This window comes from Pan paniscus, chromosome 4 (genome assembly GCF_029289425.2).
Source record: "Pan paniscus chromosome 4, NHGRI_mPanPan1-v2.0_pri, whole genome shotgun sequence".
NCBI classification, from domain to species: Eukaryota; Metazoa; Chordata; class Mammalia; order Primates; family Hominidae; genus Pan; species Pan paniscus.
Window position 1 is genome coordinate 171,625,566 of NC_073253.2, and position 22,004 is coordinate 171,647,569.

General features: G+C 52.2%; 1 protein-coding gene across 1 annotated transcript in view; it reads left to right on the forward strand.

Annotated features, from left to right (window-relative positions):
* Positions 1-4,696: 4,696 nt before the first annotated feature.
* Positions 4,697-22,004, forward strand: part of CDHR2 (cadherin related family member 2) — a 45,869-nt gene continuing 28,561 nt past the window's right edge. The window contains exons 1-3 of the mRNA XM_034961030.2: positions 4,697-8,368; positions 19,321-19,387; positions 19,655-19,726. Coding sequence (XP_034816921.1) covers positions 8,306-8,368; positions 19,321-19,387; positions 19,655-19,726 — 202 coding nt within the window. The 5' untranslated portion in view covers positions 4,697-8,305. The remainder of the gene's footprint in view (positions 8,369-19,320; positions 19,388-19,654; positions 19,727-22,004) is intronic.

The following is a 22,004-nucleotide window of genomic DNA, read 5'->3' on the forward strand; positions in this document are numbered from 1 at the left end:
AAGGGCAGGGAGGGGGGACAGGGGCTTGGGTTGGGGTCTGCCCTATTTGGGGCACAGCAGAGCGACCAGGCTGACTCCCATGGTCTGAGGCAGAGCGGGGAACCTGGAGCCTTGGGTGGGGTCACCTGCCTCTCTTCTTACCAGTTAAGCCACCAGCGATGACTAGTGCCTACTTCCTTCAGAGAGGAATCTGACGGCTGTGGCAGGAAAGTCAGGGGCAAGAATTGTTGCACAGATATGCTAATATCTCGGTTCTGCCACTTTCTGTAATCTCGGGTGGTGATCTAATCTGTCTAAGGTCTATTTTCCCATCTGTAATGGGGAAAAAAATCATCCCTGGAGTTATTGGCAGGATTAAATGAGGTGATATTAGTAATAGTAATGCAATAGTCACCACCATGCCCCCACGAAAACTAACATTCATTGAGACCTTATTGTGTTGGGAACTGAGCTCAGGACTTCAAATGGGTGACTTCATTACATCCTCACCATCACCTGCCCAGGTAGGCATCATGTATTACCTGCAACTTACAGATAAGGAAACAGTCTTAGAGAGGTTATGTAACTTGCCCTGCCAAAATTGAACCCATTGTGAATATACAGTAGATAAAAAAATAATAAAAATAAAATGAAATTAAAAATTGTGGCTGGGCATGGCGGCTCACACCTGTAATCCTAGTACTTTGGGAGGCCGACACGGGTGGGTCACCTGAGGTCAGGAGTTTGAAACCAGCCTGGCCAACATGGTGCTCAAAAAAAAAAAAAAAAAAAAATTGAACCCAGCAGTCTGACCCCAGAGGAGCCTGGTCTCTGGTCTCTTAACCCCTGCATTGTAATAGTCGCATCGAGTGCTACCCAGTGTCTGCAGCATCCTTTCCTCAGAAACACTTCTCAAAAAGAGGAAAAGCCTCTTGGGTATCAAAACTCCGAACTGCATCATAGCTCCCAGAGCCTGGCTATATGCAAAGTCGTCTTTTTGGTCTTTTTTTTTTTTTTTTTTTTTTGAGATGGAGTCTTGCTCTGTCACCCAGGCTGGAGTGCAGTGGGACAATCTTGGCTCACTGCAACCTCTGCCTCCCGGGTTCAAGTGAATCTCCTGCCTCAGCCTCCTGAGTAGCTGAGATTACAGGCACCTGCCACCGTGCACAGCTATTTTTTGTATTTTTAGCAGAGACAGGGTTTTACCATTTTGGCCAGGCTGGTCTCGAATTCTTGACCTGGTGATCCACCCTCCTCAGCCTCCCAAAGTGCTGGGATTACAGGCGCGAGCCACCATGTCCAGCCTATGCAAATGTTTTAAAATGGATGGATGCTGGACTCAATGGATCTCAATTCCCTTTTTGCTTTGCCTGGGGGGAAGCTCAGAACCTGATTCATGACCCATCTCTGCAATTACCCAGAACTTGAAGGCAAATATATATATATATATAATTTGTTTTATTTTTTGAGAGAGAAGCTCTTGTTGTCTAGGCTGGAGTGCAGTAGCTATTCATAGGCACAGTCTCACTACTGATCAGCACCTGAATTTTGACCTGCTCTGTTTCTGACCTGGGCTGGTTCACCCTTTCTGAGGCAACCTAGTGGTCCTCTGCTCCTTGGGGTTCACCATATTAGTGCTGAATTTAGTGTGGACACCCCATCAGCATAGTGCACTACAGCACAGAAATCCTGGCCTCAAGCCATCCTACTGCTGCAGCCTCCCAAGTAGCTGGGACTACAGGTGCACACCAGTGCCCCCAGCTCAAGACAAGTATTTTATGGCCTCAATTCAGGCGTAGATTACCCTTATTTTTCTCACTTGACTTCCCTTCATCTGGGTTTCTTCTCCTTTTTATGCTGGTGGCATATAAATTTTGTTAATATGTTTTACATTTGGAGAGTTGGGAAGCAAACTATTAAAATGCCTGACTATAGCAACTGCCTGATATACAGTCACACAACCCTTAACAACGGGGACACCTTCTGGGAAATGTGTCATCAGGCAATTTCGTCATTGTGTGAACATCATACAGTGACTTACACAAACCTAGGCGGTACCACCTACTACACACCTAGGCTCTGTACCACCGCCTGTGCTCCTGGGCTGCTAACCTATGCAGCCTGGGACTGTACCGCACGCTGCAGGCAACTGTAACACAGGGGTAAGTATTTGTGCATGTAAACATAGAAAGGGTGCCGTGAAAGATGATATTATACTCTTATGGGACCGCTATTATATGTGTGGTTCGTTGTTGACCAAAACACAGATATATGGTGCATGACTATGTATCTATTGTGAATTAGACATGTCCTCTGCCCACAAGAAGAGGGCCACCCAATGGTGACGACTCAGTGGTGTGCCTTAAGAAAGTTGTGCCCAGGGTCCCCTTTCTGTGTCAACTGTGATGGCTGGGCCAAAGTGAGGATAAGGAGGACTTGTGGCTGAGCCCCTTCGGGAGGCCACCACATCAGGCAGTGCTTAAAGCCAGCCTCGGGGCCGGGCTCCGTGGCTCATCCCTATAATGCCAGCATTTTGGAAGGCCGAGGCAGGCGGATTGCCTGAGGTTAGGAGTTCGAGACCAGCCTGGCCAACATGGTGAAACCCTGTTTCTACTAAAAATACAAAAAAAATTAGCCAGGTGTGGAGGCCCACGCTTGTAATCCCAGTTACTCAAGAGGCTGAGGTAGGAGAATTGCTTGAACCCGGGAAGCAGAGGTTGCAGTGAGCCAAGATTGTGCCACTGCACTCCAGCCTGGGTGACAGAGCAAGACTCTGACTCAAAAATAAGTAAATAATTAAAAAAGGCAACTTGGGAGTGGATGAAGCCCCTGGGGACGGGCAGATGCCTTTTGAGGGTCTCAATGCGGGGTGAGATCAGGGTCAACAGGCTCGAAAGTGGGTTGTCCAGGCTCAGCTAGCCCCCAGTCCTCCACGAGAACCTCACGGGCTGGTCTGGCCACGCAGTGTTTGATTGTTACACTGTTTTACCACTTCCCTCTCCTGACTTAATCCCCCACTTGTCCACAGATGCCCTGTCACTGAAGACTCATAGCAGGGAGGGGACGGGGGCTCTGGCATAACCTTCTGACTGTCACCGTCCCCGCCTCCAGCCTGCCCCAGGGTTGGGCCTTGTTCCCAGGTCCTCTGGGCTCAGGGTCGGCCAGGCCCCTTCTGTGGTGTGGGCCTCCAGCCCCAGGAGCACCAGGAGCTCTGGCGCCTTGGTCCCTTCCTCCTGTCCGGCGCCCCCAGCTGTACTCTGCCTCATTAGGAGTCGGCCCCCTCCTGGGAGGTGTGGTCTCTGGCAGGGTTAATGATTGCTCAGTGGAGGTGGAGATGGTGCCAAAGTCTGCTGGCCACATAGCTGCAGGCCGCAGAGGGTGCCCACCTGTGCGCCAGCGCCTGTCCGGCGCCTGCCTGCCGCCTCTGTGGCGAAGGGGACACAGGTAGGGACTATCCAGCTCATCGGGGGTCTCTGGGCCAGAGATATGTGGGGGTTGGGGGGATCCCTAGAGCCAAGGCAAGCTTGGGGGTCTTTAAAAGTCTCCCCTGAAGCTGGGCAGGGGAAGTCGCACGCTAGATGGGGCAGAGCTGGGTCAAGTCCCAGCCTGCTGTGAGGCCTGTTTCTTCGGTAAACATGGGATAATAATACCTCCTTCCCTGGGGGCTGATGGCCCCCTTCCCATCCAAGTCCTCACGGGATGATTCTTCAGAGGATGGAAGGGAGGCAGGCACCCCAGGGAAATGAGGTAACTGGCCTGGCCCCTTCATAGGATGCTCAGGGGTTGAGGATGGGGAAGCTGACCTGGGCTCTTACCCCAGCTGCTCGGTTCACATCCCAGCTCCACCCTGACCTTGGTGGGCTACTTAACTCTTCTGGGCCTCCATTTCCTCATTTATCAAATGGGGATGAGAAGAGTTCCAGAAAGGGCCTGAAAAGCCCTGAGGCAAAGGTGGGCATGTGGCCTATGACCAAGCCCAGTGCCACCTCAGCCAGTGCTAGGAAGTGTCAGGCAGGGACTGACCCAGGCTGGCCCCAGCTCTGCCCAGTCCGGGCCCTGCACATCTCTCTGCCCTAGTAGAGGAGGTGGGGACCCAGCTGAGAGTCGGGGCCATGCTGCGTCACTCAGGCAGGCCTGTGCTGGGTTGGGCACCAGGCACAAGGCAGGGTCCCAGTGAGCACCGAGGTCCCGCTGATGGAAACAGGTCATGGCCTGTGTGTAGACCCCTTGATTTTTATCCTCACTCTGCTTCTCAGCAGGGGAAACTGAGGCCTAGAGAGGGGAGAGGGCTTACCTGGGGTTGCACAACAAATATGTGAAATGCTGCCATCTGAACCCAGGGCTGTTTGAGTCTGTATGTGTCTGCTGGGCCAGGTGGCCTGGGCCACAGGCACTGGGAGGGCCCGTGGCGGGGAGCTGGGTGCTCAGGTCCCACATCCTTGCTCCGGGCACCCAGGCTCGGCTGGAGTCCGCTCTGTGGGTGCAGGCACGGACTCCTGGATCAACGGAGCCCAGACCAAGGCTTGCCCAGGGACCTCTGGATTTGGAGGCAGCCTGGGTCTAACCTGCTGCCCCTGGCTCACCCATCTCTGGGCATCTATGAGCCTCGGTTTCCTTGGAATAATAGGATAGGATAATTCCTGTTTGGGAACAGCTGTGTGAAGTAAATGAAAAAGGAGAAGTGAAAGTGCATGGCGAGCTGGCCGTGTAGCGGTGGCGGTGCTGGGGGAGCTCTGTAGCATCGTGGCTGAGTGCACCCCGGGGGCTCCCCACACTGAAGGAGGACCCACCTCCCCACCCTGACCCTCCTGGAGGCCCTGGGCAGTCCGGGTATCCTCACTCCCAGTGGTTCCAAATTCTAGAAAATCTTGGCGCCGTGGACTGCTCTGAGATGCGGCTGAAGCCTCCTCTCAGCCAAGGCTGAAGAGCTGGCACCTCCTGGGCCAGGTGGGACCAGTGAGGATTCCTGGAGACTACACATCTCATGGCGTGGGGGCCAGAGTCTCCCTGATTCTCCTCTGTGTCCTTTTTGGTCCTTCCCTAAGCACTTTCTTTTTGAGACGGATTCTCACTCTGTTGCCCAGGCTGGAGTGCAAGGCGCTATCTCGGCTCACTGCAACCTGTGCCTCCCTGGTTCAAACGATTCTTCTGCCTCAGCCTCCTGACTAGCTAGGATTACAGGTGCACGCCACCACGGCTGGCTAATTTTTTTTTGTGAGATGGAGTCTTGCTTGTCGCCCAGGCTCCAGTGCAGTGGTGCGATCTCAGTTCACCACAATCTCCGCCTCCTTGGTTCAAGTGATTCTCCTGCCTCAGCCTCCCGAATAGCTGGGATTACAGGTGTGCGCCACCATGCCTGGCTAATTTTTGTATTTTTAGTAGAGACAGGGTTTCACCATGTTGGTCAGGCTGGTCCAGGCATTTTTTTGAGAGCAGGGAAACAACAGCAGTGGCCGGAGGGCTTGAGAACAAGGAAGCAGTAATTTCTGGAATATAGATAGTCTCCATTTTAAATTACTTTATTTTTATTTTTTGAGACAAGGTCTTGCTCTGTCGCCCAGGCTGGCATGCAGTGGCAGGATCTCGGCTCACTGCAGCCTCAACCTTCTGGGCTCAAGTGATCCTCCCACTCTAGCCTCCCAAAGTGCTGGACTGTGTTTGCTCCTTTAAAAAATGAGAACTATTGGTATTGGCCTGGACTGCCACCACACCTAGCCAATAGTTCTCTTTTTTTTTTTTTTTTTTTTTTTGAGACACAGTCTCGCTCTGTCACCCAAGCTGGAGTGCAGTGGTGGCATCTCGGCTTACTGCAAGCTCCGCTTCCCGGGTTCACGCCATTCTCCTGCCTCAGCCTTCCAAGTAGCTGGGACTACAGGCGCCCGCCACCAGGCCTGGCTAATATATTTTTATTTTTGAACTTTTAGTAGAGACGGGGTTTCACCATGTTAGCCAGGATGGTCTCGATCTCCTGACCCCGTAATCTGCCCGCCTCGGCCCGCCAAAGTGCTGGGATTACAGGCATGAGTTACCGCACCCGGTTAATAGTTCCCATTTTTAAAAGGAGCAAACAGAGAAAAGAGCCCGGGGGTACGGTTGTGCAGTGACTGGGACCTTGTTTCACACCCATGCGTTGGCCTGAGGCTGCCCCAGCAGGGAGAAGCGGGTGCCTGTCCGCAAGTCCCAGCCCGGGGGCAACTCCGTTCACTTGTTTTCCATTTGTGCCTTGCTCCTGCCCCTTGCTGGGGTACCAGGAAATGAGGAGCCCAGAGTGGGGGCCACCAACTGCCTGAACACAGCTCCACAGCTGACCTGGGCCTTACAGAATGGAGAGGATTTGCACGTAGGCAGAAGGCAAAGAAAGACATTCTGGGCAGAGGGAATGGTTTAGGCAAATGGAGGAAGGAAAATGCAGGGTGTGGACCGAGAACAGGAGCATTCAACACCACTGGACCTCAGGAGTGGGAGAGAGCAGCTCGTGTGGAAAAAGCAAGACCCAGGACCTCCAAGGACCTCGCCTGTCAGGCTGAGGGGCAGGCAGTGTGTCCTGCAGCCAGTGGGAGCCATGGAGGAGATTTGAGCTTGGGAGTGACCTGTCATGGGGAAGGCTTAGCATTGGGGCAGGCCGTTATTGCGCCTTCCCCAGCCCACACAGACACTGTGCTTTTTCCCCAAGTGACTGAATCCAGAGGCAGATGCTCTGGACTGTAGAACGCCAGCCTCATCATGATCATGAGGAGGCAGGACTGCGAGAAACCCGGGGCCAACCCCAGCAGAGCAGGAGGCAGGCGAGGCAGGGATGAGGCAAGAAAGAGCACTGGCCTGGGAGGCAGACAGGGTGGCACCCCCGCTCTGCCTCTGACAGCCTTGGAGCTGCTGGGCAGGAACCCTGGCCTCCTGCACTCATGCCTGTGTGCATAAAGGGGATTGATGAATCCAGCTCTTCCTTCCAGGGGGATGGCTGGGCCCACATGCAGGGGAGAGACTGTGTGTGCATCACACAAATGCAAAGGGGTGTCGCTGTTGCTCTGAGTGAGGGTCCACAGGCTTCTTGAGGCCCTCCATCCTGCCCTGTGAGATGGGGAGGGGGGAGTTGGGAGACACTTCCATGAGGGAGAAGCATGGCATGTATGGGGAAGGGGCTGTAGGGGGAGGCGCCTCGGGGACTGGGTGAAGGTCCTGGTTCGGGCTGTTCTCTCTCAACATCACATGTCTGGGGGCTCAGCATGACCTGTGGGAAAATCGGGCAGCTCAAGAAGGAAAACCCAGGAGCCTAGAAAAGAGAGAAGGCACAGGCCTGGCTTGGGTTCTGGTCCCATTACTGGCTGGGCCGCGCCCTTTCCCCTCTTGGACGTCAGTTTGCTGAGGACTAAATGGTAATGGGGGCAAAGTGCTAGCCTCGGCACACGGCCTTTCCTTGCCAGTTCCCATTTTCCTCTGGGACTGGGAGGAGGGACCCTGAGGGCAGGAATCTCCTGTCCTGCAGGCTGGACCCAGGGGAACTTTGTAATGATGATGAATCCATCTTGATACCTGCTGGCTGCACACCTAGTGACTAATTGTCCCGTGGCAGTTGACTCATTTCTGAAGGACAGAACATGAGAGAAAAAAGTGAGGAGGGAGGTAGGTCCCAGGTTACAGCCTCAGAGGGATGCCTGGGCTGGACACATCCAGCCCCTGGCTGTTCCTTACACAATGGACACCTGCAGTCTAGCAGTACCACTAATGCCCAGCTCACCTGCGTCTCCACCGCCAGCCCCGCCACCACCACCATCTCCCTCCCCCAACTGTCACCTCCACCAGCGCCACCTGCGTCTCCACCTTCATCAGCACACACATCATCAGCATGTCCATCCCAACTTACCACCACCAGTGCCACCCCTACCCCCAAGGGATCCCTGTCCTGATATTGGACCCTGCCTCCATGACCACCTCACTCACTGCCCTTGACTCCAGCGCTATGATGTCACTCTCCAGGGCGTAGCTGTACCCACATCGCTGTCCCTGTCTCACTGAGGACTGTGGCTCAGCACTGCTGGGGGTTCTGAGGACTGAGAACTTACTAATTCCCCTAAGCAGTGGGGCGCATCTGTATTTATCAGTCTGGCTGAGTGCAGCCCTGCCGTTCAGCATGTGGGCTGTCCCCAGCTGTCATCTCCGGGGTTCTTGGCAAGCCAGCATTTTCCACAGCAACTTCCCAAGGTTCCCCTGGCTAGAGTCACATGGAAGGTAGCATCAGAAACAGCCCCAGGGCTCCTCCGCACACAGCCCTGGCCCTGCCCATTTAGCTCTGACCTCTGCCAGCAGTCTCAGACCCTGGGGAGCGTGGATGGTCACCAGGGAGGGAGGAAGTTGTTTCCATGGTGATTGCAGTGGGAGGAGCAGCCATAAGGTGAGGACAACCCCACGGAAGGAAGAAGGTTTGCACTTGCTGAGCGCCTATTGTGTGCCAGGCGCTGAGGTGGCACATTCTTATTCCCACTCATCCCCCGCTGCCCACCCAGAGGTTATTATTCTCACAGGGGAGGGAACGCTTAGAGAAGGGCAGTGAACTGCCCAGCGAGGCTCTGCTGCTCCTTGACTCTGTAAACTCAAGCCAGGCTCTTCACCTCTCTGAGCTTTGTTTTCCCCATCTGTAAACTGGGTAGAATGGTACCAATCTAGAAGGGTTTTTTGTTTTTGTTTTTGTTTTGTTTTGTTTTGTTTTGGAGACAGTGTCTCCCTCTGTCTCCCAGGCTGGAGTGCAGTGGCACGATCTCGGCTCACTGCAACCTCCACCTCCCAGGTTCACACCATTCTCCTGCCTCAGCCTCCTGAGGATTACAGGCACGTGCCACCACACCCAGCTAATTATTGTATTTTTAGTAGAGACTGGGTTTCACCATGTTGGCCAAGCTGGTCTTGAACTCCTGACCTCAAGTGATCTGCCCGCCTTGGCCTCCCAAAGTGCTGAGATTACAGGTGTGAGCCACCACACCCAGCCTCGAAGGGATTTTGTGAGCATTACGTAGTGCCCGGCTCAAGTTCTGAGAGGCAGGAGGTGCTTCCTCCACGGGTCTCTTGCTATTCATTGCTGTAATGTTTAACGGTTGCCGAACATCCCACCCAGGGCTTGTCCACATCTTTCTTCATCATTGCCTGTGTTTCATGTTACGGTCACTTCCAGCTTCCCATGATTATAAATAATCACTCACGGTCAACAACTTTCTGCAAAAAGAGCTTCTTATTCTATGTTAGTTGGATGAGTAGGTCAACAGGGCAAACATTTTGAAGCTTTGGGGTCCACATCTGAACTGGGGTTTTCTCCTCTTGCTAGGGCCCTGGGGCCACGGGAGGGCTGCCTCCTTCTCCCTGCCTCAGGGAGAGGCGAGGGCCTTGGGCTCGGAGAGTGGCTGTGAATCCCACTCACTTTCAGCTGTGAGGGCCTCAGGGGAACACTCCCAGCAAGAGCCCGTTTGCTCATCTGCAAAATGAGTTGCTGTGAAGATGAAATTCTATGAATCCCAAATATTCTACCTCCAAACTACAGCCCTGCTCTTGCCTCCTCTCCAGCCCTGCTGCCCCCAGTTCAGCCTGGCGACACACAGCAGCCAGAAAGGTCTTAAGAGGAAATTACTCCCTGCCACTCCCCTGCTTAAAACTCTGAAATGGGCCAAGTGCAGTGGGTGGCTCACGCCTGTAATCCCAGCACTTTGGGAGGCCGAGGTGGGTGGATCACCTGAGGTCAGGAGTTCGAGACCAGCCTGGCCAATATGGCAAAACCCCGTCTCTACTAAAAATACAAAAATTAGCTAGGTGTGGTGGCTCACGCCTGTAATCTTTGGGAGGCTGAGGCAGCAGACTCGGTTGAACCCGGGAGGCAGAGGTTGCAGTGAGCCGAGATCGCCCCACTGCCCTCCAGCCTGGGAGACAGAGTGAGACTCCATCTCAAAAAAACCCCCTCTGAAATGACCTCCTGTTTTTTGTTTTTCTTAGAATAAAATGAAACATCCTTCCTGTGTCTCATAGGGTGGAGCATGCTCTGGCCCTGCCAAATTTCTGAACCTGCCTCCCTCCCATGATTCCCCACCTCTCTCCCTGCAACCCAGCCACAGGGACCTTCTTTGAACTCCTGGAATACACCTGGTTCTTCCCTGGCCCAGGCCATCTCTCATATTGTTTGTGCTACTTGGGACTCCTGCATAACAGTGCTCACCTTATCACAGCAATATGGGCATTTAATTTTTAAAAATATCAAATAGGCCAGTCACGGTGGCTCGCACCTGTAATCTCATCACTTTAGGAGGCCGAGATGGGAGGATCGCTTGAGCCCAGGAGTCTGAGGCTGCCCTGAGCCAGGATAGCGCCATTGCACTCCAGAATGGGTGACAGAGCAAGACCTTGTCTCAAGAAACACCTAAACAGGCCGGGCGTGGTGGCTCACGCCTGTAATCCCAGCACTTTGGGAGGCCGAGGCGGGTGGATCACAAGGTCAGGAGATCGAGACCATCCCGGCTAACACAGTGAAACCCCGTCTCTACTAAAAATACAAAAATTAGCCAGGTGTGGTGGCAGGCACCTGTAGTCCCAGCTACTCGGGAGGCTGAGGCAGGAAAATGGCATCAACCCAGGAGGTGGAGCTTGCAGTGAGCCGAGATCCCGCCACTGCACTCCAGCCTGGGCGACAGAGCGAGACTCCGTCTCAAAAAACAAACAAACAAACAAACAAAAAACACCTAAACAGGCTGGTCCAAGTGCAGTGGTGTTTACAACTAATTTATCACAACAGGTTACAGATTGCTTTCTTCCTTCTCCACTCAAACTGCTTCACTTGACTAGCCTTAAAACAAACAAACAAAAATATCAAATGATACTACAAGGCTTATAACAAAAGCCGGCCTTTTCCTGACCCACACCCCACATCCCCAGTATCCACTCTCTAGAAGCAACTGCTTTCACCTCCTTTGGCCCCCTCCCCTCCCTCCCCTTCCCCGCTCCCTCCCTCCCTTCCTCCCTTCCTCTCTTCCTTCCTCCTTCCTTCCTTCTTTCTCTCTCTCTCTCTTTTTTTTTTTAGCAATGGATTCTTGCTCTGTTGCCCAAGGCTGGAGTGCAGTGGGAAGGTCCTGGCTCCCTGCAGCCTCAAACTCCCGGGCTCAAGCAGTTCTCCCACCTCAGCCTCACGAGTAGCTAGGACCACAGGACCACAGGCATGCACCACTGTGCCTGGCCTGTTATTTAATAATATTTTGTTGTTTTGCTTTTTTTTTTTTTTTTTGAGACAGGATCTCACTCTGTCACCCAGGCTGGAGTGCAGTGGTGTGCTCATGGCTCACTGCAGCCTCAAGCTCCTGGGCTCGAGTGATCCTCCCACCTCAGCCTCCCAAGTAGCTGGGACTACAGGCATGTGCCACTATGCTGGCCTAATTTTTGTATTTTTTGCAGAGATGGGTTTTTGCCATGTAGGTCAGGCTGGTCTCAAACTCCTGAGCTCAAGTGATTCATCTGCCTTGGCCTCCCAAAGTGCTGGGATTATAGGCGTGAGCCACTGTGCCTGGCCTCATAATTTTTAAGACATTATCTGTTTATTTCTTTTTTATTATCACCTTCTTAGATTTTTTTTTTTTTTTTTTTTTTGAGATAGGGTCTTGCTCTGTCGCCCGGGCTGGAGTGCAGTGACGAAATCTCTGCTCACTGCAACCTCGACCTCCTGGGCTAAGTCATTATCTGTTGATTTCTTTTTCTTTCTTTCTTTCTTTTTTTTTAATTTTGAAATGGAGTCTTGCTCTGTTGCCCAGGCTAGAGTGCAGTGGTGCGATCTTGGCTCACTGCAACATCTGCCTTCCAGGTTCAAGCGATTTTCCTGCCTCAGCCTCTGAAATAGCTGGGGTTACAGGAGCCCGCCACCATGCCCGGCTAATATTTGTATTTTTAGTAGACACGGGGTTTTGCCATGTTAGCCAGGCTGGTCTCAAACTCCAGACCTCGTGATCCACCCGCCTCGGCCTCCCAAAGTGCTGGGATTGCAGGTGTGAGCCACCGAGCCTGGCCTATCTGTTAATTTCTTAAAGTGAAAGATGAGGATTTTATTATCTTACAGCCCATCACGCTTCCCCAGCGCGCACGGTAAGGTTGTAGTCCATCGACCATGGGAACGGGACCCCCTGAGCCACTGGCATATGATGTTCCTGGGCTCCTTCTAGTACAGCTTTCCTTTCCTGCATGGTCACTGGTTTTGCTTGCTTAGTTTTCTTTTCCTTTTTTTTTTTTTTTGAGACGGAGTCTCACTGTGTCGCCCAGGCTGGAGTGCAGTGGCGCCATCTCGGCTCACTGCAAGCTCCGTCTCCCGGGTTCACACCATTCTCCTGCCTCAGCCTCCCTAGTAGCTGGGACTACAGGTGCCCGCCACCATGCCCGGCTAATTTTTTTTTTTTTTTGAGATGGAGTTTCCCTCTTGTTGCCCAGGCTGGAGTGTAATGGTGCGATCTCGGCCCACTGCAACCTCCGCCTGCCAGGTTCAAGGAATTCTCCTGCCTCAGCCTCCCAGGTAGCTGGGATTACAGGAATGTGCCACCACGCCCAGCTAATTTTTTCTATTTTTAGTAGAGACGGGGTTTCTCCATGTTGGTCAGGCTGGTCTCAAACTCCTGACCTCAGGTGATCCACCCGCCTCAGCCTCCCAAAGTGCTGGGATTACAGGTGTGAGCCACCGCACCTGGCTAATTTTTTGTGTTTTTTTAATGGAGATATGGTTTCACCGTGTTAGCCAGGATGGTCTCGATCGCCTGACCTTGTGATCCGCCCACCTCGGCCTCCCAAAGTGCTGGGATTACGGGCGCGGGCCACCGCGCCCGGTTGCTTGCTTAGTTTTCTACATGGTATCATAAGTTCATCCCTTCACCCTAGCCAGAGGTGTAAATCTCATTTCCTGATTCTATAGGATAAGAGTTTGGATAGGGCATAGCAGGAATTGCTCAGCTCTGTTCCATGGTGTCTGGGGCCTCAGCTGGGATTATGTGAAAGATTAGCGGTTGGACAGTGGGGACTGGCTGGACATCTTGCTCTCCCTCAACGCACAGGCCTCTTAACGTGGTTAGCTTGGGCTTCCTTATAACATGGTGGCCTCAGGGTAGTTGAACTTCTAACAAAGCATCTAGAGCAAAGTGGCCCAAGAGGCCCAGGTGTAAGCTGCAAAGCTTCTGAATGCTGCATTTCTGCCGCATTCTGTTGATCAAGCAAGTCACTAAGGCCAGCTCAGATTCAAGAGGAGGGAATTAGACTTCCCTTCTCAACAGAAGGAATATCAAATAATTTGTGACACCATTAATCTCCCACACATAGCTCCATTAACTCCAGGATTGTTACCGAAAAGCCCCATAACCTTCTGATTCTGGGTCCTTTGTATGTCACTTGTTTTTCTCTGCAGAAGATTTCAGGGTCTTGTCTTTATCCCTAGTACTTTCAAAATGCTTTGGCTTGGGTTTTCTTTTCCTTTCTTTCTAAAATTTGTTCTTGGAATTCTTTCAGTCTGGAAATGTGTTATTCACTTATACAAAATCTATTGTTTGTACTCATTTGATAGTTTCCTTTCCCCGTTTTCCTTCTCTGTTTCTCTTTCTGGGACTTCTATTAATCAGACATCAAACCTCCTGGATTAATCCTCTAATTTCTTATTTTTCTCTCCTAGTTTCCATTTCTCAACTTTATATTCTGATTCCTCCATTACATTTTTAATTCCTGCATTTTTAAAAAAATCTATAACAGTGGCTGTCAACTAGGGGTGATCTTACCACCACTCTCCCTCCCCCATCAGGAGACAGACACCTGGCAATGTCTGGAGACATTTTTGGCTGTTGCAACTTGGGGGTTGCTACTGGCGTCTAGTGGGTAGAGGACAGAGGTGTTTAACAGTGAGGAAATATCGGCTTCGTATGTGAGAATTAGATAAAGGGTGGTTGAGGCGTGGCTTTGGATTGGTTGGTTTGCATAGGAGAGGCAGGTCTGAAGGCAAGGTGCTTGCTGTCTCTGGGAATTAGCCAGCCCTGGGAGGGAAGTCTCTCCCTAACCAGCAAGGCCCCAAAGATGTCAAAGCATCATAAAACACAGAAAATAAAAACAAATGGCTGGGCGCAGTGGCTCACGCCTGTAATCCCAGCAATTTGGGAGACCGAGGCAGGCAGATTGCCTGAGGTCAGGAGTTCGAGACCAGCCTGGCCAACATGGTGAAACCCCGTCTCTACTAAAAATACAAAAATTAGTCAGGCGTGGTGGCACACCCTGTAATCCCAGCTACTCGGGAGGCTGAGGCAGGAGAATCACTTGAACCCGGGGGGTGGAGGTTGCAGTGAGCCAAGATCGCACTACTGCACTCCAGCCTGGGCGACAGGAGTAAAACTCTGTCTCAATAAATAAATTAAAAAAAAAAAAGACGCCAAAAAAGAATGATTAATACACCAGATTCAAGGGGAGCAGACATAGTCCTCATCTCTTGCAGGGAGGAGTGTCAAAAGATCTGTGGTCATGTTTGTCTGCCATACCACTTAAAGCGGTTCCCTTCTTTCACTCTCATCACGCCCACATCCCCCTCCTCCACAGCAGGGATGCAGTGCACTATTAGGTGGTACTTTGTGTACTCGTCTGTAGTCTGTCTCATTCAGAACCTGCACTGTTTTGCTCACCATTGCCTTCCCATTGCTGGGAGCAGGGTCTGGCAGATAGCGGCTCATGGATACCCAATAACTATTTACTGAGGGAATGAATGAGTGAATCAGGGTACTCGGCACATAGTAGGTGCTCAGGAAACGCCAGCCGCTATTTAAGATTGTCAGCCTTCCTGATGTCCCATGTTTCCCCAGCAGGTCTGTGGGGAGCATGGCGAGATGAATCTGAATTAAAAGAGGGAATGCTGTGCTGGGGCTTCAGGGCGGGGTGCTAACCAAGGGCGGGGTGCTAACCATGCCCGGGAAGCATGCAGCCAGATCAGAACCAGGATCTCTGACTGTCTAGGGTACACTGCGGGAGGAGGGCCTGCAGCTAGCCAGTGCTGGCCAGGGCAGAGTTCTCCGGAAGAGAGGTACCAGGAATGGGAACTCCAACAATGAGAAGGGCAAGAGACAGACCGTCCTTTTCCTGCAATAATAACTTCTCACATTTATTATGTACTTACTGTGAGCTAGGCACTGTTTAAGCCTCAACACAAACCCCTGGTGTAGGTGCTGTTATTATTCCCATCTTACAGGTGAGGAAGCTGAGGCCCAGAGAGGGTATGTTACTTGCCCAAGGTTACGCTGGATTTGGACCCAGGCTCTCAGGTCCACATACCACATTACACTCTGCTCTATCTCATGGGTGTTCTGGATAAGCCACCTGGGGTTGCAGTGACTCACTGGCTCATCCATTCATTCCTTTCAGAAATACTCACTGAGCCTACACTGGGCTCAGCCCTGTGCTTGGTCCTGGGGTCACAAAGGTGCATCAGACGCGGACCTTGCCCTCACATCTCTTCTGGCCTGGTGGGAGAGGCTCATCTGCAAAGAGATAACAGAGGTTACTCTCAGGTGTATGCAGCATCCTGTGAGGTCACCATGGATGGGCGGAGGAGGCAGTTTCTCCTGTGGGAGCGTTGAGGGCGTGTCTGGACAGAAGGGGATCCTGGAGTTGGGTTCTTTTTTTTTTTTTTTTTTTGAGGTGGAGTCTCCCTCTGTCACCCAGGCTGGAGTACAGTGGCATGATCTCGGCTCATTGCAACCTCCACCTCCCGGGTTCGAGCGATTCTCCTGCCTCAGTCTCCTGAGTAGCTGGGACTACAGGCGTGTGCCACCTTGCCCGGCTAATTTTTGTATTTTTAGTAGAGATGGGGTTTCACCATGTTGGCCAGGCTGCTCTCAAACTCCCGACATCAAGTGATCCACCTGCCTTGGCCTCCCAAAGTGCTGGGATTACAGGCACGAGCCACCGCGCCCAGCCTTGGAGCTGGCTTTTAAAAATGAAGAGAGCGCATCAGCCAGCAAGGCGGGGAAGAGCATTCCAAAAAGAGGGACGGGCAGTAGTGAGGGCAGGCAGAGGGAGTCTGTGGGCGTGCGGGAGATGAGGGGTGGGCTGAGATGCAGGGAGTGGTTCGAGGTGAAGCTGGAGTGGTCGAGGGTAGTCTTTGGGAAGCCCTTTTATGGAGTCTGGACTCTAGCAATGGGGAGCCATCGAAGGGTTTTGAGTGAGGGCGGAAAAGATTAGATTATGTGCAGAAGGACTAGTTTGGTTGAGTGGGATGGATTAGAGAGGCTGGAGGAAGGGAGGCCTTGAGGAGGCTGAGGACAGTGTCCCCAGGGAGGGCGGCCAGTATGGGATGGAGAGATGCAGGCTGATTAGAGAGAAACAGAGGAGGCCGCACGGACTGGACGTGGGCGTTCAGGAGAAGGAGGTGTCAGAATGGCGTGGGCAGGTGGGTGGCTCCCCGAGGCTGGAACTCGGGAGGAGGGGTGGGCGGTGTGAGGGAGAGTTCTGGTTTTTGATGCTGTTTCATCATCAGGGCTCGGCTCTGGAAGCCATCCTCTTCCCCCACTCCTCCCCAGGGCTGCCTGCTTACTTCAGATGCTCTGGGGCAGGAGGGAAAGGGACATGAAGAGGTGCCCAGGACCAGGTGAGGGTGCTTGGTAGTGTTAACTTTTTTAAAAACACAAAATATAAATCTAGAAAAAGAGAGGGGACCATGTGCAGGTGGCCATCCCTCCGGCCAAGACCAGAGACAGACACTTCGAAATGGGGTTTGGGGCAGGAGCTTGGTGCTGGACAGTGTGGCTACACATACATATTCAACAGGTTACAGGAGGAGCTATGCATATTCATAAAGGAGCTCCTGACACATGCATGTTGAACACACATGCATGTAACATATGATCCACGCTCACTTGGGGTGGCAACTTAACATGTAAACGTATTACAATTACGCCCTATACATCAAAAGGCCTTTTTGTGACATGGAAGGTGCATGAGTAAGCAATCTCTGTATGAGCTGGAGCCAGTCTGTGGTCGGTGGGCTCTTATCAGGAGAAAGTTACTGAAATCAGTCTCTTGTCCGGTCAAGGCTGTGGTTATGGGCTGGGCGCAGTGGCTCACACCTGTAATCCCAGCACTTTGGGAGGCCGAGGCAGGCAGATCACTTGAGGTCAGGAGTTCAAGACCAGCCTGGCCAACACAGTGAAACCCTGTCTCCACTAAAAATACAAAAATTAGCCCAGTGTGGTGGTGGGTGCCTGTAATCCCAGCTACTCGGGAGGCTGAGGCAGGAGAATCGCTTGAACAATGGAGGCAGAGGTTGCAGTGAGCCGAGATGGCACCACTGCACTCCAGCCTGGGTGACAGAGTGAGATTCTATCTCAAAACCAAACAAACAAAAAAAGCTGCGGTTATGGCTGGTGGAACAGGGGCTCAGTTCGTCAGCATCTTGAACTGGATGAGCTGTAATTGCTTTAATTTGGCTTTTCTCGAGGCCAGTGCTTATTTAGCTGCTAGAGAAAAAGAAAAAAAAAAAACCCTCATGGCAGTTAGAACAGAGTTTCTTCTGTAGGGCTGCCTGGCTTCACCCTGGCCTGGCATGGCCTCAGGTCCTGTTTATAATTTGGCATCTTATTGCCACGGAATGTCTATTCTTTCAGTCCTGCGATCTCTATTTTAACATTAACGCTGGTCGGTTATTGTGTGTCGCCTGTAAAAGAGAAGGGTATAATGAGGCGTGATTGACCTCCCATCCCGCCATGGCTGGAAACTAAGTTTTGAAAGTTTTTCTGGGGTCTCCTGGGCCACAAGTGGGGCCGTTTAGTCAGTGGGAGGCATAGGATTTTATTTTTAGTTTACAGTAGCAAATGTGTTCCTTTGTTTGCTTTCAAGCTTGTTTAATTCATTTTTGGAAAAGTTAACATATTCAATCAGCACAAAAGAGTATACAGTAAAAAACTGGGCACAGTGGCACACGTCTGTGATCCCAGCTACTCAGGAGTTCAAGCCCAGAAGTTCAAGGCCAGCCTGGGCAACATAGTGAAACCCTGTCTCAAAAGAAAAAAGTATACAGTAAAAAGCCCTGTCTTACAGAAAGATTATAGAGTAGCACAGTGAACATAGAGCATACAGACAACTTTCTAGACAGACAGCAAGAAACAAAACGTGTGGGGGCCCATCCTGCTCTCCTGCTTTCTGTGGAGTGACACATCAGTTGTCTTTGGGGATTCTTTTTTTTTTTTTGAGACGGAGTCTCACTCTGTCTCCCAGGCTGGAATGCGATGGCGTGATCTCATCTCACTGCAACCTCCGCCTCCCGGATTCAAGCAATTCTCCTGCCTCAGACTCCCGAGTAGCTGGGATTACAGGCACCCACCACCACGCCCGGCTAACATTTTTTGTATTTTGTTAGAGACGGGGTTTCACCATGTTAGTCGGGCTGGTCTCGAACTCCTGACCTCAGGTGATCCGCCCGCCTCAGCCTCCCAAAGTGCTGGGATTACAGGCGTGAGCCACCACGCCCAGCCTTGTCTTTGGGCATTGAAAGGGCCTTGATGTTTCAGGTCTCTCTGTGACAGTGAATCAAAGTCCCCCTTTTCTCCTTTTCCCTAACAAGGGACGGCTTGCAACATAAGATGATCAAAAAGACTGGCCCAGCAGGGTTTTCTAAGGTCTCTGTCCAGCTATCAATCAACAAGAGGATCCCAGAGTATGCAGCCCTCCCTAGACCCACCTGACTGGGGAACCCTTCTGCTGTGGCGCATCCCAGAGGGCCAGGGTTCCACGGAGCACAGTTTGGGAAAGGCTGCAAAGACAGCCAGTAGATGTATCAGCAGGTGAACGAAGGACCCTGCCCACCCATAGTCTCTGGATGGTCCTGGACAAATTATGGTCCCTCTCCAGGGTCTTGATTTTGAAGGATGCTATTAGTTTGAACACTTCTAACAGGCAGGTATAGATGGTGCAGTGGTTGAGAGAATGAACTCTGGACTCCAAAAGACCTGTGTTCCAAGCATGGTCTTGTCATTGACTCCCCGTGGCCTCAGGCAAGCCCCTTCGTATCTTGGTGCCTTAGCAGCCACCTCACAGTTGTGGGAATAACACAGCTGCACGTCTAGTGCCTTGGAGCAGTTCCTGGTGCGTGGCGGGTCCTGGATTCAGGTTCAGACATCGCGCTCACCCCCACCCCACCTGGCCTCCCCCTTGGTTCCCCTGACCCTAGAGCATCTGGAAAATGGACAGAGGGTGATAGAGGCCCTGGGGGAGAACTACTAAGCAGCAGTGGTGGGTGGGCTCGGGTCAGACCCAGGCAGATGGGAGTCTGCCAAAAGGAGGGAGGCCTGAGCCCAGGAGCCACTCCCTGACCTCTTCCCTCAGGTCCCTGCGGATGTGATGGCCCAGCTATGGCTGTCCTGCTTCCTCCTTCCTGCCCTCGTGGTGTCTGGTAGGTGTCTCCCCTCCCCAGCCACGCAGCCCTAACCTAGAGACCCTTGGCAGGACCCTCCGGAAAGGAGGGGGATCCCTCATCAGCAAACACCAGCTCCTATGGGCCAGCCCTGTGCTTGGCTAAGCGGGGGAGGCCTGGGGAGGAATCCAGGCCTGGACGGTTGGCCTGGGTGGCCATAAGGACCAGTGTGTGCTCCCAGGGGAGCAGGTAGGGATCGGGTTTTGCAGGGGTGTCCCGATGTTCCAGCACTCTGTGTCCCTACAGTGGCAGCCAACGTGGCCCCGAAGTTCCTAGCCAACATGACGTCAGTGATCCTGCCTGAGGACCTGCCTGTGGGTGAGTCCCGGTCCCTGTGTCTGCCCCATGTCAGGTCCTGACCCACAAGAAAGTCCTGGGGTGCCCTCTGGAGCCCCCACCATCCCTGCAACTCCATGGCTTATTGTGGGACAAAGAGGGACTGAAGGGAGCTCCTGTGATTCCAGAAGTTTGTTTTCTTCTCTTCAGCTTCTGGGTCAAGAGCAGTGTCCTCAAAGGTGTGAGACGCACCTCCAGGGGCCCTCACACCAGCGCCAAATCATCCGGCCTCCCCCATTGCCCATCGCTTTCAGTCTCTGACTGGAGGATCCCCTTGGGCCACGCTTCCTCCTCCTTCCTCACACTGGCTAATCTCTCCCACTCCCACGCTGGCCTTTTTTTTTTTTTTAAAGGGAGAGCAGGTGTCAGGCTCAGACCCTTTCACAGAAGCTAATGACTCACTTTGCTTTGTTTTTATTTGTAAAGTTACTTTCTATCTATGGCAGGTGAGATGGGTTTTGAGATGTAAAGTTTGCTTTTAAAGTAAATGTCTTTACATGAGATGGAAAGTCAATTTAAGGAATGAGCACCAGGAACAGAACACAGACATAGCAATGGTCACGGCAAAAGTCACAGCAAAGGTCATGGCAGCGGTGCAGGAACGAATGAAGTTTGGGAAACATTATTTTGGAAGGAGCCAGGGGGCCTAGATACCACATTCCCAGAAGGCAGGATATAGATCGGGGAAGTAGAAACCACAGGTGGCCGGGTTGGTTGGGACCCCAAATAACAGAGATGCAAACAAGGCAGAGGTGAATTACCGCCCCTCGTGGCCGCCCAGGAGCCCGGATGGAGCTGTGGGGGCGTGTCCCATCAGGCTGCCCTCCCTGCAGGGCTTGAGGGGGCGGGGTCACGCAGCCTTCTTCCCGCTCAGTGGCCCGACTTCCCTAAGGCACAGGTCCCACCCACATGGGCCAGGATGGCTCAGACAAGAAACCATTCCAGTCACAGAAGGAGGAAGGGGACAAGAGGGCTTCTTCCTTTCTGGATTTTACACACATTGCTTCTGCTTTTGTCTCTTTGGCCAAAACTAAGCCACAGACCCACGCCTAGCTGCAAGGGAACCTGGCAAATGTGGCCTTCATTCTGGTTGGCCGTGTGCCTAGCTCAAAATCTGGGGCTCCATTGTTCTCAGAAAAGGGGGACAAGTGGATATTGGGGGACAAGCCACAGCCTTTGTTGCAGTGCAAAATGGAATCCAGGAATGTCAAAAGCTGCCAGATGAAACAAGAGACACCAAGGGGTATTGACAAATACAAAACCTGTGCAAGCAATCCCCTGATCAAGAGAAAGTATTTCCATCACCCCAGAAAGTTCCCTGTGTCCAGTTCTAGTCAATCTCTGCTCCCTAAAGGCAAGTGCTATTCTCATGTCTATCCCATGGAGGCTGGAGAGGGAGGAGTGCACAGGACTTTTTTTTTTTTTTTTTTTTTTGAGACAGGGTCTGGCTCTGTCCCCCAGGCTGGAGTGTAGTGGTGCGATCATGCTCACTTCAGCCTCGACCTCCTGGGCTCAACTGATCCTCCCACCTCAGCCTCCCAGGTGGCTGGGACTACAGGCATGTGCCACCATGCCTAGCTAATATTTTATTTTTTAAAGTAGAGACAGGGTTTTGCTACATTGCTGAGGCTGGTCTCAAACTCCTGGGCTCAAGCAGTTTTCCCATCTCGGCTTCCCAAAGTGCTGGGATTACAGGCATGAGCCCCTGTGCACCACTACACCTGGCTAATTTTTTATTTTTATATTTATTTATTTTTGAGATGGAGTCTCGCTCTGTCACCCAGGCTGGAGTGCAGTGGTGCGATCTCAGCTCACTGCAACCTTCACCTCCCGGGTTCAAGCAATTCTCCTGCCTCAGCCTCCCCAGTAGCTGGGATTATAGGCACGTGCCACCAGGCCTGGTTAATTTTTTGTATTTTTAGTAGAGACGGGGTTTCACCATGTCGGCCAAGCTGGTTTCGAGCTCCTGATCTCAAGTGATCCGCCCACCTCCACCTCTCAAAGTGCTGGGATTACAGGCATGAGCCACCTCGCCTGGCCTAATTTTTAAATTTTTTTGTATAGATGGGGGTCTCGCTATGTGCCTAGGCAGCTCTCAAATTCCTAGGCTCAAGCCATCCCCCATCTCAGCCTCCCGGAGTGCGGGGATTACAGATGTAAACCACCATACCTGGCCTTCTGCTTTTAAAAGAAATGCAACTTTCTTGTGGGCCACGAAAGTATCAGGGGACGTAGGCTCCCATGCCAGTGGCTGAAGCCC